Consider the following 16,765-nt stretch of genomic DNA (forward strand, 5'->3'; position numbering starts at 1 on the left):
TCTTTTTCGTATTCATACATATTCTCTGAAACCTCATCAAAAAAATTTCAACCAATCCCATCTTCTCCTTGGTTTATTTATTAATGTTTGACCAATCTGATTACACATCGTCGCGTCGGTCCAAAGGAAAAACTCACTAACTACATAGGATTTCAGTAGCACTTAGTGAGTTTTTCCTTTGAACCGACGACATCTTGTGTTTCATTATTGTCATTATTTCACAACGTTCCTCTTACTGTTGCCAGATCAAAAACAACACAAAAAAAAAGTTCGTATTATTTGAATTCGTAAGATCGTTACACGTATCATAGTCGTGCGTGTCATAGTTTTGCGTTTCATCGTTACTAATTCCTTTTCTTGAACATGATGTATCGTTTAAAAAAAATACTTTTCAATTTATAGATGCATGACCAATGCTCATACATCAAGATGGGAGCAAGTGCAGAAAATGGTGAGGAAAAATGGTCATTATCATTTAACTGAAACTGAATTGATATACGGTGCAAAATTAGCTTGGCGGAATTCTTCTAGATGTATTGGACGCATACAATGGTCAAAATTACAGGTAAGACCTAAAACTCAATTGGAGAACAACTTCTCAATTACGTTGAGTCGGCTTTTTATCCCCGAACAACACATTTTTGTATTGATTGATAATAAGAATTTTTAAAATTAGATGGATGTCTGCGATTTTTATGACAAAAAAGGTTTAGAAAAAAATCTTAATTCATATTCGAACGGGGCAAGTAGGAGTAAAATGCAACAACTTTGTTCACTAGACTAATACGGCTTTTTAATTTATGAAAACTTATATCGATATTAGGTCTTTGGAATTATAATAACACGGTGCTAGTTCAAAAAACCGACAGATGGCGCTCCTATCTACTAAAAATAATTCGAGTATGCTGAACACGATGGCGTCCTTAGTTTTTCAAAGTTGGCTCAGTTAAGAAAGATTTTGGCATTTGAAATTTTCTGTTTTAAGCCCAAAATCATCGAAAAGCCCCATATAAATTTGGCATTTATTGGTTTTGTATCGACGTTTATAGACTAAATGTATGGTCCTTTAGTAGAATTACAGTATGTAGAAGATATTTAATAAGTAAAATGACTATTCTAACTTTTAAGCATACATGTTTGACAAAAGACTCTTTTCTCTTTGTAAAAAACTTCATATTTTACTCAGTTTTTCTTCAAATTGTATTATTTCTTTTTATACTCGTATCTTATGGCCATTTAAATGACACTATTTCCTACAAAAAATCATTAAAATTCATATAATCTATATATTTTAGAGTGCATACATTTTTCTTTTAATTTTATTTAATGGTGTTAGGCCATTCAAGGTGTTGAAAAAAATTCCCTGCTGTCAGGCCAGGGGGCTATTTCTCGACAAACTACATCAACTTCATCAGCTACTCTAAAAACCAATAGTTAAGCTCCATATAATATTGGGAAATATTGTTTGTGGTCAGAATAATTCAAAAATACTAAAATTTTATCCGTGAGGTCTGATGGAACGGAGATATTGAAGTTTAACTGGCTGAATACAATGGTGTAGCTGTGGCTGAGGCTTGTAGTACTGTCAAAATTTTACTGAGGGAAACAACAACAAAAGTTGGCGGCAGCTGAGCAAAAAGTTGAGAATTCTTCAACTTGCGCTACAAGCTACAGCCACAGCTACACCATTGTATTCAGGGGGTAAAGTCGTTGATGTAGCTGATGTAGCTCGGCGAGGCTCCAGGTGTTTGAGTGTAACTACAAAAACTATATACACAAAATAATGTCTCTATCTCTACACAAATATCACAAAATAATGTCTCTACAGATAATCTCTGTACTTGCATTGATTGTACAAAACAGCACGCAGCATAATTTTTGAATATGTTCACTTAAAATTTATGACAAATCTTTAAAACACTAGATATCCCGCGAAGAAAAATGTAGGTACGAATTTTTTTAATCAAACTTTATATGCAATTGAAGGTTGCTATTTTTGAGTAAAAAAAAACCCACTTGTGAATTCAAACGCTTCCCAAATTCAAAAACTTGAATAATCTAAAAATCCCGTACGTATTTCAAAGGAAAGTAATGTTTTGAATATTTTTGTACTTAATTTTAAGTGAAAATGTTATTCTGCTTGAGCTGCGCTGTTTGCCGTTGAGCTAGATACTTTTTTTTTTGCAAAGGTGCTTATTCAGATTCACTGTAAAGACGCTGTTTTGTTATTTTCTTATGATTCTTTAAAATTACATCCAATACCTGCCTAACAATATACATATCATATGTACTTCAGAACTTTTTTGCTACCACATTTCCTTAAAAAAAAAGTAAAAGACTTTTTTCAGCACTTTAAGTGTCCTAACCCCTTAAAAAAAAGTTTTGGCAAAAAAATTGATACATAGTTATATCGTCGTCACAACGCCAAAACCGCGAATCTGCATTTTTGGACATTTTCACTCTAATGCGTCATTTTGCTTGTTATCGGTCCCTCTATTCACTGCCTCGATCCCAATCCTTCATCTGTTGCATAAGAGCCTAAAATATCAATTTACGTTGCACGTTCCATATATTTAGTCTATAAACGTCGATACGAAACTAATAAATGCCAAATTTATATGGGGCTTTCCGATGATTTTGGGCTTAAAACAGAAAATTTCAAATGCCAAAATCTCTCTTAACTGAGCCAACTTTGAAAAACTAAGGACGCCATCGTGTTCAGCATACTCGAATTATCTTTAGTAGATAAGAGCGCCATCTGTCGGTAAAAAAAGTTGTATTTTCAAGCACAGTGTAATTACACCGACACACAAAATAAAAAAAGTGTCATGTACCAGAAACCAGACCTATCTTCCTATAAGTTTTTGGCCACGCTGAATCCGAATTTCAAGTCCGTTTGGCCCTGTCACCCTTCAGTTTTGAGTAAAATGCAAAAAACTAAAAAAAGGAAGTTTTTTGCCTTTTTAGCGGTATTTTTTACATTTTTCTCAAAACTGGAGGGTGACCGGGCAAAACAAACTTGAAATTCGGATTCAGCGGGTCCAAAAACATATAGAAAGATAGGTCTGGTTCCTGGTACATACAACTTATTTTTTGGTGTGCTGGCACTTTCGCGACATGTCACTTTCATCTTCGGCACACAAAAAAAAGTTTCATGTACCAGGAGCCAGACCTATTTTTCTAGAACACCCTTCAGTATTGAGAAAAATGCAAAAAACTCCATAAAAGTCATACAAATTCAAACGAAATGCAGTCACAGCTCAAAACTGGAGGGTGACAGGGCCAAACGGACTTGAAATTCGGATTCAACGTGTCCAAAAACATATGGAAAGATAGGTCTGGTTTCTGATACATGACACTTTTTTTTTTGTGTGCCGGTGTTATTATTAAATTTTTCATAATACAATACACCTGGTTCATCTATCTTCCGATGATCCCATTGCCGCATGAGTAATCTCCGGTGTCATTTCTATTTGTAATTATTTAGTAGAATTAAGGAAATTACTAATTTTTTAATAAAATTATTTATTGGAGTAACTGAAACTAAAAAATGGCAATATGTTGTAACAGCTCCGATATTCTTGATCTTTTCTGACAAACCACGGTAATTTAAAAATACTATAATCTCTATACAAAATTCCACTGTTTCCGTTTTGTTTTTAAAATTTAAATTAAGACTTTTGTTTGTGTTTTGTTGTTTTTTTTTAAATTGTGTCAAACAAATTTATTAAATGATACCAAAAGATTCCATAGAGCAGTGTTTTTCAAACTTTTTGAGATGAAAAATATTTTGGCGACCCTGCTTACACTATATTGTGTTAGTATGTTTTAGTAGCTGTATACAGTATTCACTGTACCCGCTCAAAACTCGATCTAATTAAATAAGATTTTACTTATTTGGGATGAAATGTTTTCCCGTGTTTCACATGCTCATTGCTATTCCTGCTTACATGGCCTGTGTCAAATCTTTGACCGGCAACAAAAAAGGACTCTTTACAAAATTGAAACTCATAATGCCAAACTCTTCATGAACACACTGCTTTCTTCATCGACAAGTTCTTGCATCGAAGTTACTGCCTGCAGAATAAAAAGGGGCCTAAAGATGTGATCAGAGAAGTGAACTTTATAAAAGGCAAGGCCTTGCAAAGTCCACTTTTTAGGATTAAATGCGATGAATTTAGTTCACTCCACGATAATCTTTCTTATCACGCAGTTGGCTGTCAAAGCGAAAAATACTGACACACGTTTTGGATTAACCAGCTGAATTATTGGTGTTTTTTTTACAACATTCAAAATCTGGTACCCAACTATGTAATTCGATTCTACAAGGAATGTGTTCGAATTCGCGAAAAATGGGTCTCTGTAATTCTGTAAAAAATGAAAATTATACTGCTCCAGTCATGTCAAATCTTTAATTTGGTTTTTTTTTGAAGATTTAGATTGGTATTATTCATTTAAGATACACAGTTTGACTAAAAAGTACAAATGAAATTAACTTTCGAATAGATGCGAAAGTAGCAAGAAGTTACATAGTAGGGCACCTGATCTTCTTGATTACTTAAACATCCTTAATAAGAGCCTCAAAGGATGAGAGGAAAACAATATAACTAGAAAAGAAAAATTCAGAGGATTTCTAGGAAAACTTCTTTTATGGTCAGCGTCTCAAGCAAACAAATTTGATTCTTTTCCCTGCGTTTAAAAAATTCTTAAGGAAAATTCATCGAAAGAATCAATATTTGTTAGCTTCCATATTCCCCTCATAGTACCGAGTTTATTAAATTTTGAGATGAAACTATTGAGTTGCTTTCAAGAAATGGACTCTGAAAGAGAAAATGGAGCTAAGTTGGAATTCAAATCCTTTTTTGAATAATTCGGTTGAACTTGCTAATCCTGTATGTAAAACTGAAAGAAAACCTAATAGGTTTAGCTGAAGGTGGCATGGTAAGAATGGATAGTATTCTGAGCTAGCAAACAAAGCTTTCCGGTTGTTAGTGCACTTCGCCACTTCATACCTGTGTATGTGAAGTCAAATTCTCTTCAATATTGAACATCAAAACTATGAAGAAAAACAGAATTAACTTGCAAAACGATTTAATCGTTTAAGTATCGAAGATCAATCCAAGATTTCAACATTTATTAATAAACATACAAACATATTTTTGTCGCACGGATAATTTGTTTTCGTCTTTTGCTTTTATTTAGCATTATTATTTTTTTTCAGCATTTGGCTCAACGGCGTATACAGGGGGAGTCACGGGGTCATGACCCCTCAAAACTTAAGCAAGAAATTGTTATGTGCTACCAATTTCTTTTGAGTAAGATGATTTTCAAAATGTCGAAGTTTTAGAACATGAACGAAAATGAAAAGTGGAAAAATTATTCGGTATTCAAACGAAATATTTTCCCATATTTCGGGATATGGTCATATTTTTAGCGAACGCTATGCTGGATTGGGATTATTTTGATTCGTTCGATAATAAATATAAGGCATTGATAGACTACAAATAAAGCTGTGTTGTAGAGTTTTGTAAATCCAAATATTTTTTGACTAAACCGATAATAGATAAGAATATAAGCAACCTTGTCTTAAGGCAAATTAAATATTTAAGCAAGCTTAGGTCACTTAAAATAACCTTCGAAAATCTATTTAAGAAAATCTAATAAATATAACTGAATATGTTTTATATTTTAAATCGCTGATAAATACCTGAAAGCTGACGAAAACAGAGCCGAATATTCTAAAATCCTTAGTTAGTGATCTAAAGCATTTCTTTAATTAGTATTGATGTTTGAAATTTCGAAAAGATATCTACCTTAAAACTAGCATAATTTTGTTTAAAATTTTTTGTTACGCCAAAAATATTTTTTGTCTTTACTATTTTGACAGAGGTATTAGAATCCTGTAACCCCCTCGTCTTAACCCTTTCGGTACCAGCGTTACTATCATGTAACATATCTTTGAAAATTTGTAAAAAATATTCCATTAAATAATTTTTTAGGTTTCGATGGCTTAATTGAAAGATAATAATGTCTAGTTACTGGATTAGTTCAAAAATTTAGTCAAATATCATACTTTTATATTTTTTTGACGTGATAACGTCTTATAAATCGATGAACCATGGCAGCCACCACAAAAAAGTGACGCCATTTTCTAGCGTTACACTCTCGCACTTTCGCAGTGCGGCAAAAAAATTCAATTAAAAATAAACTATTAGAGATACAAAAATCTCTTATAGCTTATATCCGGTCAAATTAGACTAAAATAAGGGGGTCAGGTTACATTAATTCCCAGCAAGCTGAAAATTGGTAGGATTGTTGAAAACACCATCATAAATTAAATCTAAAAAGTCCTCATCGATCCGAGGTCTGGAAAAAAAATTTACAAAAACTGTTTTTTCACGATTTTCAGCAAAACGGTAAGTCTTATCAAAAAATTTTCAATGCAAGAATTGTAGACCAGATTATTATATATAAAAAGTGTCATGACACTTTTTTTCCTCAGACCCACCGTTTCTTAGGTATAACGATTCAAAAACTTGAAGTTGAGTTGTAATTGTCATAATCAGGCCTATTCTGAAAAAAGACTCCTAACTGAAAAGTTCCTGAAATTTCATTATTTTTTGAGCTTGATTTTCGTTCTTCAATGGTTAAGAATATGGGGAAAGCAAAAAAAATGGAAATTTTCGTCATTTTTTCCGATTGAGGCCCTTCTCCTGAAACCATTTCCCTAGGAATTTTTGTTTAGATTATGACTGAATATATACAGGGTGTGGAATAGAGAATGGGCAACCCTAAAACGGCTGATAGCTACACTTATGACTGTTCTAAAAACAGATAGAAAAAAGTTCTATCGCAACCGGTTCATAAAATATTGGCTTTTTTTCGTTCAGTGTATTTTAATTTTTATCATCTCATGTTTTCGTTCACTACAACCACGAATGAGTAAATTTTATTTATTTCTTTTTTTTATCATTTTCTTCAATAATTGTATGAGTACATAAAAGCTTTAAAAACTGCATACCTATTGCACATTTTCGTAAAAAAAAATTTTAATATCTGTTTTTTGATGCAAAATGTAAAAAAAGTATTTTATTACAAATTTTAAACACCTGTGGTATAATATAAATCTATAAAAACCTAGGTGGCCAACTTTCTTAAAAATATTCTCGTCTAAGGGGAATATTTTTAAGAAAGTTGGCCACCTAGGTTTCTACCACAGGTGTTTAAAATTTTTCGTAAAATACTTTTTTTTACATTTTGCATCAAAAAAACAGATTTCAAAATTTTTTTTTACGAGAATGTGCAATAGGTATGCAGTTTTTAAAGCTTTTATGTACTCATACAATTATTGAAGAAAATGATAAAAAAAAGAAATAAATAAAATTTACGCATTCGTGGTTGTAGTGAACGAAAACATAACATGATAAAATTTAAAATACACTGAACGAAAAAAGCCAATATTTTATGAACCGGTTGCGATAGAACTTTTTTCTATCTGTTTTTAGAACAGGCATAAGTGTAGCTATCAGCCGTTTTAGGGTTATTCATTCTCTATTGCACACCCTGTATATATTCAGTCATAATCTAAACACAAATTCCTAGGGAAATGGTTTCGGGAGAAGGGCCCCAATCGGAAAAAATTACGAAAATTTCCATTTTTTTTGCTTTCCCCATATTCTTAACCATTGAAGAACGAAAATCAAGCTCAAAAAATAATGACATTTCGGGAACTTTTCAGTTAGGAGTCTTTTTTCAGAATAGGCCTGATTATGACGATTACAACTCAACTTCAAGTTTTTGAATCGTTATACCTAAGAAACGGTGGGTCTGAGGAAAAAGAGTGTCATGACACTTTTTATATATAATAATCTGGTCTACAATTCTTGCATTTTTTGATAAGACTTACCGTTTTGCTGAAAATCGTGAAAAACCAGTTTTTGTGACCTTTGACCCCCCGTAAATTTTTTTCCACACCTCGGATCGATGAGGACTTTTTAGATTTAATTAATGATGGTGTTTTCAACAATCCTACCAATTTTCAGCTTGCTGGAAATTAATGTAACCTCGAATGTCTAAATTGACCGGACTAATATTGAAAAAAACAATAAGATTTAACAAGAAATAGATACAATCATTTTGTTGTCTGAGGACAAGTAGCAAATGCTCAATAAAAACATTTTAAAATACAAACTGAAATACATTAATGGGCAACTACAATTAAATAGAAATGTATCGTAAAATGAAATAACTTCAAAGTAACTAATTGAGAAACAAAAAAAAAAAAAGAAGTAATTTTAAAAGATCTTCATCCGAAAACATCAAAACAGTACAAAAATTAATTTAAGGATTAAAAATGTGAGCCATATGGATATGATCGAGTAAAAATAGCCAAGCTTTTGTTTTACCTCTTTCGCATCTTAGATCATCAGGCAATTTGTTTAAAAGACGAGGGGCGTTAGCTAAATAAAAGTAAGCAAAATGAGTTTTCTTAACCCTAGGCACAGTAACTAAATTCCTGGTGTTAACTCTTAGATTATGGTTAGAATAAAGTCTAATTACATTATATCCTGATTTGTCAAAAAACATTTTTAACACCTTGTAAACACATAAATGTCTCAGTGGAAGGATTTTAAGTTTCTTGAAAAGTTCAAAGCTAGGTGAATGACGATGCACTTTAAACATAATCCTGATGGCATGCTTTTGTTTGACAAAAAGAGGATCTAATTTATTCGAATGCGTACCTCCCCAGCAAGATAACCCATACTGAAGTTTAGATTGAATTAAACCATCGTATACTGACTTTAAAATAGGTAACTGACAGTATAGACTAAGATGGTAAAATTGTCTAACAGCGTTGTTCAAGTAAAGCTTCAAAGAATTGGTATGCTCTTGCCAACAAAGCTCCAAATCCAGACTAATACCAAGGTATTTAAAACTATCTAGACCTATCGATCACAAAACAGTTTTCAGAGCACTTTGTAGCATCATTATACACAGGTGGTAGTTGAATGAGATCAAAGGTAGTCTAAGGGAAATCGAGTGCAACAAGGTGAATGATATAGTAAAGGAAGATCTTTGCATATATTACCAGTCAAGTTAAATAACATAAATTTAAGAAGTTTATGCAAGTGAAACCAATTCCTTAAAACTTCCAAATCATTTTTTATTATTTATGTTTTAAATTAATATAGCTGAGATCAGAATAAGATCTCAGCTATTGTCTGTATCGTCAGCAAAAGCTGTTAATTTACCATTGAAATTTTGAAGAAATAAGGAATTGATAAACTCAATAAAAAGTAGTGGACCCAGCACTGATCCTAGTGGAACGCCCATGTTTATTAAATTCGTTGAACTGATACTATCTTTAATTTTAACTACCTGCTTACGGTTAACCAAGTAGGATGCCAGCCAGTCATACATGAAACCCCTAAAACCTGATTTGTATAATTTACTAAGTAAAAGCTGATGATCAACCATATCGAAGGCATTGGTTATATCTATAAATAAAGCTGCAGAAATTACAGATTCATTCAAGCTCGAGTAGAGCAGAACTTCAAAACAGCATCTTCTGTAGATCGTCCACAGCGGAAACCAAACTGCAACACACTAAAAAAGCTAGTTCTATTCAGAAAAGAAACCATTCTTGACTTTATACCTTTCTCAAATATCTTTGAGAAGATTGTAAGAAGTGAAATGGGACGGTAATTATTCAAGCATGAAGATTCACCTTTTTTATGAAGTGGTATTACAAGGACAAGCTTTAGTGCATCAGGAAAAATACCTCTCTGAACACTTAAGTTAAAAATATAGCTCAGAACATCAGAAATGTAAAAAGAAATATTTTTTTAAAGTTTGACTAGAGATAGAATCCATTGAAGAAGAATTCAAATTTTTCAATCTCATGATTATGTTGTGAATTTCAACCGACGTGAATAATTCAAAACAGAAGCTGTCTGAATGAAAATTGTCATCCACAATGTTACTGATACAATGACGACAGGAACGGTTGAAGATTGACTTACAAAATTTGATATATTTGAAAAAATAATCGTTAAAAAAGTTCGCAATTTCGATTGGTTCAGATATTTGTGAATCATTAGTACAGATAACAATGTCAGCACTAGATTTATTAACATTAAGAATTTCATTTACGATTTCCCATTCTTTTCTGAGATTACCATAACTATCAGCAAATCTTTTTTTATAGTACTCATCCCAACAAAAAGGGATTTCAAATTTTAATTCATTGCACAAAGTGTCATAATAGTTTTTTAGCCTTAAATTATTAGGGTGTTTGGACACAGAGCCGGTTTTAGGGGGGGGCAGCCTGGGCCGTCGCCCTGGGCGCAAGAATTGAGGGGCGCCGCAGGCGCCCCGAACTTTTACAAAAGTTATATAAATAACGAAGTCTTTCCAATCGATGTTTTATTTTTTTTTACATTCACAAAGGCGCCCCAATTTGTTTCTATTTTACATTTTCAACGGCGCTCGTATTGTTTGTCCCCCAATTTTGGGTTAATTTATTTGGCTTCCGGAAGGACAATGGTGTCCAAAATCTTCGTTCATCTTTGAAGAACAAGGCGCCCCAATTTCTTTTGAAAGACTAAAGCAATCCTAATATTCCTCCTACCAATTTAATTTTTGCAAAGGTGCCCCTATAATAATGAATAAGGAAAGAGAAGGGAGACGGACAGAATCCCGAAATTAAAAATCCAGAAAGCCCAAAATCCAGAAAACCCTCTCCCCCCTCCAGGGCACTCTAAGTCATTTCAATTTACTGTGAAAAAATCAGAGTTTCTCGGGTTTTCATTTTACATCGAACACCTCAGAGCTTTAGTTTCATCAGCGAACATCGAACACAGAGGAAATAACTCTGGTTGAAAAAGGAGCTACAAAAAACGATTGACAACGAATTCGGAGCGACCCAGAGTGCCCTAGAGCTCACAACGAACAAACCTTATACTTATAAAGGTATGTTGTTTTCGATTGGCAGTCCGGAAGCGCCTGGAATCATTAAGAAGCGTGCTGCAAGTTTTTTATTCTCCTAGTGAAAAAAACAAAAACAAAATATTTGATTATTCACCAATACAGATATTAAATTTTAGAATTGGGTGGAAGCGATTCAAAGTTTTTTATTGGATTTCAGAATGAGTGAATCATTGAGTGATTCCAATCGAAAACGACATTAATGTACCTAGTTGAAAAAGTTTTTGAAAAAATATTGTTCAAATAAAACCAACTGTACCTAATCTTTAAATGTGTTCAAACAAAAAAGTCAGAGATAAAGGTAGTCTTGTCAATTGAGCCTAAATGACATGAATAATTAATTTTTTTTTTTAAGTTAACCTTTTTAAGTTAATACACTGCACATTTTTAATAAATGCATTAACAAGTATATGAGAGGTAAGACATAATCTGCTATTGCTTTTTTTCGTGATTTTAAAAAATTGTTTTTAGATGAATTTTTTTTTTAGAGGCGCCACTTGCAATCTTGCCCAGGGGCGCCGGTAGTGCTTAAACCGGCACTGTTTGGACACACTAATGCAAAGCTTTTTCTTCTTATTAATTTTCTCTAGCAAAAGCGGAGTCATCCACTTCTTTAGGCAGTTGAGGTTTTTATATTTTCTAACCACCCTGAGAGTACAGTTTGATAAATGAAACTGTAGTTTATCAATAAAACAGTCAAAAGCAGTAGATGTATCATCAGCTTTATAGGCATCATCCCAAAACTCGAAAACAGAGGCGGATTTACCAGAAGGCTGAGTAGGCTGGAGCCTAGGACGGCAAATTTGGGGACCGATCTGTTCACCTCATAGAAGTCAAAAAGCTTTTTCCATGACGACTTTCTGATGTCTTGCAGATATAATTCTGTAAAAAAAATTTTCCAATGACTTTTTTTTCCCGTTAGTCATTGCACATTCCATATTCTAGACTAAAACAGCAAGTTCGCCGCCCCTCAACTAGTAATCGGCATCTACGCCTTTTGCCCATACTTTGTATTAGAAAATCCCCCTAATACGTAAGTCGTTTGTATACTAAAATGACTTGCTCTGGGAGCTACAATTTGTCTTAAGGGGTAATAACACCTTGTAAACCACGAAATCGAGCGTCATTTTCATCAGAGTATAAAACAAAGAAAAAATATTATTTTCTTTTGGTGTTTGTTTAGTTTAATTAAGTATATTAATAGGTAACAGTGTAGGCTAATTTTAATTTTTTAACCCCCCCCGAAAATTTTTTTTTCAGAAAATCAAAAGATATAGTATAAAAAAATACCTACAAGTCTAATATTTGCAGTACTAAATGGTTTGTTTTTGTATTTTTAGTCGAGTCAAATTAGACATAAAATTTGTAAAATCTCGGAATCCAGGGAAAGTCGATGCATCTGAAAAACGAGTATAGGGCTGCATTATAAAAGGGTTAAATAAGAAAGTTAAAAAAAAAAATTCACAGCTCTCGATTACAACAGTTTTTATGGACCGTTAACTGTCATTCCGTATGCAAGCGTCAATCGGAATTGCTGTCTCATTTTAGATTTTGATCAAACTTTGTAGGGATGTTCTCTAGGACTGTAAGGAAGCAAATCCATGATGATTTAATTTTAAGTTGCGTGGTTTCCCCGCTACCCGCATTCGAACTTTTTCAGAAGGTCATTTTCATGTTATTATATCTTTGCGTCTACTAAAGATATCTTTTTGTTTGAAACGCCATTTTAAAGCTTAAGAGTAGTAATTTTTGAATATATATTAAAAAATTACGTAAAAATTATCCCTGAATTAAAAATAATTTTTGAAAAACTGGTAATTTTGCTGATTTTTCATGGTTTTTGACTGGCTCCAGAACCTTGGCTATTATATGTAGGAAGCTTATACTTACCAAATATTAATTATAGATATTTTTCAACAAAATAAATCTAAAATGAACTCGATGGCTGTACTCCTTATGCAAAAATTTTAAGTTCAAAGTTTTGAGTTTTTTGAAAAAATATTTTTTTATACTATGATTTTTTACGATTTGACTAAAGATAGAAACATGAAACTAACAGTGTGTTAAGTTGAAACTTTTAACTTTAAGTCCTCTAAATAAAATTGTGTTATTTTCATATCTTCTTAGTGTACCGCTTGTTTGAAAATTCGCAAAAATGCTAAAAAGCCAAAAAAACCCCTACTTAAGGCTATGATTGCACTATGTTTGACATAAGATAGAAGCATGAAATCAATAGTATATTTAGTTCGTACTCTTAGCTTAACACACTGTAAGTTTCACATTTCTTCAATCAGTCAAATCGTAGAAAATGACAGTATAAAAATTAGCTTTTTTAAAATACTCAATACTTTGAACTTAAAATTTTTACATAAGGAGTCCAGCCATCGAGTTCATTTTAGATTTATTTTGTTGAAAAATATCTATATTTAATATTTAGTAAGTATAAGCTTCCTACATATAATAGCCAAGGTTCTGGAGCCAGTCAAAAACCATGAAAAATCAGCAAAATTACCAGTTTTTCAAAAATTATTTTTAATTCAGGGATAATTTTTACGTAATTTTTTAATATATATTCAAAAATTACTACTCTTAAGCTTTAAAATGGCGTTTCAAACAAAAAGATATCTTTAGTAGACGCAAAGATATAATAACATGAAAATGACCTTCTGAAAAAGTTCGAATGCGGGTAGCGGGGAAACCACGCAACTTAAAATTAAATCATCATGGATTTGCTTCCTTACATCCCCACAAAGTTTGATCAAAATCTAAAATAAGACAGCAATTCCGATTGACGCTTGCATACGGAATGACAGTTAACGGTCCATAAAAACTGTTGTAATCGAGAGCGGTGAAATTTTTTTTTTTAACTTTCTTATTTGACCCTTTTATAATGCAGCCCTATACTCGTTTTTCAGATGCATCGACTTTCCCTGGATTCCGAGGTATAAAGCTAATTTGACTCCACTATTTAGTAATTTAATTACCTGAGTAATTTAATTATCTGAAAATCTCCCTAAAAGTCTCTACCAATATCGTATCGTTAAAGAAGCTGTCGATGAAGTTTTTATAAGGAAAAACAACAATTTTGTGGTCCATTACAACGTTTGGTAAGGGATTTTCAAAAAACTAGTTTTTACCTCTTTGATCATTTCCTAAAGCACTATGTAAACACCAAAAAATGTTTTTTTAAGAACCCTTTAAATAACACAAGTATTTATCTACAAGGTTTTTGGTGTCGAGGCTAAACTATACTTTTTCAAAGGGTTGCTGAACTCGAATCCGAAGATAAAAATATTCGATCACATCTCGTTTTTGAAATATTACCGTTAAATCTATTTAAGTCTTTCCGACATCTTATATTTTTATTTCAGAGAGTACCTATGTAAAATTTTTCGTTATATTTTTAGCTTTCTATTTATCAAATTGTTTCAAATTAGAAAATTAGCTCATGCCAAACAACTTGGATTATTTAAAATTTTTAATTTTAAGTATTCCCGATTTAATTTAGAACTAAATTGATATAATAGAATATTTCAATTTTTTGCTACAAAATTTTAGTGGGAGAAAGATTTCATTTTTCAATGTTTTTATATATAAAATTGTGCGAAATAATTTTTTGTATAAAGCCTACTAATGGTTCAAATTTATTTCTTCAAAAAAATTTTCTTGCTCGCTAACGCTCGCAATTTATATCAAACAACTTATCACTCCTTGTACCAATTTAAACTAGAGATGCCGCCGAATATTCGGCCATTTTATATTCGGTACATTCTTAAATTCTTCTACGGTAAGAAGAGCTATTTTAAACTTTTAACTATGAATTTCTCTCCTAAAAAATACTTAAAAAGGATATTGGCAAGTTTTTCGCTCTGACACAGTTCTAATGACCATTTGCTTTAGCGGAATTAAGAATCGACTGCAGTTACATATAAGGCGTGTTTTTTCTTCAACTCAGTAGCTACTCATTTTTTTATTTTATTCGAAAAACAATAAAGGCTTGGCCACACCGAAGGGTACATGCGGTAGCGGTACGGGTAATTGTATGAAAAAAATTCCACATCTGAACGTTGATATGTCAGTTTGAAATTTATTTCATACAATTACCCGTACCGCTCCCGCATGTACCCTCCGGTGTGGCCAAGCTTTAAAAATAAATACTTACTTGTGTAATTTTTATTATTGTTTTGCGAATAAAATCAAAAATGAGTAGCAACTGAGTAATAGAAAAAAACACGCCTATAGTTGATAAAAAAGTTTTGCGAATCTTAAAAAAAAAATTTGTTCGGTCTGAGGTAACCCCCCCCGAAATGAAATCCTAGCTACGGCTATGTTCGTTATTTCAAAAGGAACTTTGAATACTTTTTTTTTGGATTTAATATATGTAAAATAAACGATAAAATATAATAATATTTATATCGGCAGAATCTTTTTACAATCAGGTACCTATTTCATAGACATGCGACAGGTTTCAGGGGACAATTTTGTAAATGAACACTTGACAATTGTGTAAGTTCTGAGTTTCCGCCAAGTATTGATAGTGAAGTGACAAGTTCCTTAAACCATTTAAAATTACATACATATTTACTTCTCGAATGAAAGTGATGAATATTCTGAAATGCAATTGAGTGAAATACGCTTTCCTTGGCTTAAAAAAAAAAAAAGATTTAACAGATTAATGACAAATTTTGCGACTGTAGGACAGTAAAGCAGAAAAAGTCGGTCATAATTGGAAGCATCCCATAAAAAGAAAATATGCCCTTGGTGCTAAAACCCAAGTATTATGTGCGTAATACCGAATTAAGTTTTCTGAAAGCAAATGTCATACAAAATGGGATCAAAATGTCTGTCGCGAAACAAATCACCCGAGGTATCTCGTTAACCAGAAAAACAAATCTTATCCAAAAAAAAAAAATAAGCCAGATTTTACCAGAAAACCGGCTTTATATCTGGAAAACACTTTCCGTTTTGTTTGGAAAATGACTGAGATACATTAGCGAAAAAATTTAAACTACTTAGTAAAATGCTAAACCAGTTTTAGTAAATTACTAAGTATGTTTCATGTTGAATTATTATTTTTGATGTTTTTTTGTTTTTTTTTTTTTTAAGTTATTTTATTTTTTTAAATATGAATTAATGTCTATTTTTGCTTATAAAATGTTATGAAACATCTTTTATTTTATTGGTTTAAGTTAATTACAAGATTATGGCAATTTTTCCGAATCTTTTCATTTAGCCAAAAGAGCACATTTGCACTCTTCATGTGTTTTACTTATTAAAATAGGGCATAGGTTTTTTCATATTCTTTTAATTTTTTTTAAATATTTAATTTAATGGTGCAAAAACCAGAAACAATAAAATTCAATTTACTAAAAACTACAAAAGTGGATATGCGCCCTTTTTACTTAGCACGGCATTGCACATCTTATGTGTTTTACTAAGCAAAAAGGGCGTATGTCCATTTTCTCTTAAAATGCACAACATACATATAATAAAATAATGAATGCCATAAAATAATACATTTTTTTAAAAGAATATATCATTTTTTAAAATTTTGAAAAATAATAAATTTAAGGGTGCGAAATCCAGAAACACTAAAATTCATTTATCTCAAAACTACAAAAATGGATATGCGCCCTTTTTGCTTAGCACGGCAGTACAGTTTTTAACCGATTGGGCTGAAATTTTGTGTGGAGCTTAAAAATACTATTTTCTAGTGAAGTACGTAGGATTTTTTTGAAATATTAAATTTTAAAGAAATGGCATTAGTTTGAAAAAATTA

General features: G+C 31.9%; 1 protein-coding gene across 4 annotated transcripts in view; it reads left to right on the plus strand.

The window, feature by feature from the left end:
• LOC129905198 (nitric oxide synthase) overlaps positions 1 to 16,765 on the plus strand; it is an 822,682-nt gene that overhangs the window by 103,806 nt on the left and 702,111 nt on the right. For all 4 annotated transcript variants that reach the window (XM_055980616.1, XM_055980618.1, XM_055980617.1 and 1 more), the window contains exon 3: positions 403 to 565. In XM_055980616.1, the coding sequence (XP_055836591.1) occupies positions 403 to 565 (163 nt within the window). The remainder of the gene's footprint in view (positions 1 to 402; positions 566 to 16,765) is intronic.

This window comes from Episyrphus balteatus, chromosome 1 (genome assembly GCF_945859705.1).
Source record: "Episyrphus balteatus chromosome 1, idEpiBalt1.1, whole genome shotgun sequence".
Taxonomy (NCBI): domain Eukaryota; kingdom Metazoa; phylum Arthropoda; class Insecta; order Diptera; family Syrphidae; genus Episyrphus; species Episyrphus balteatus.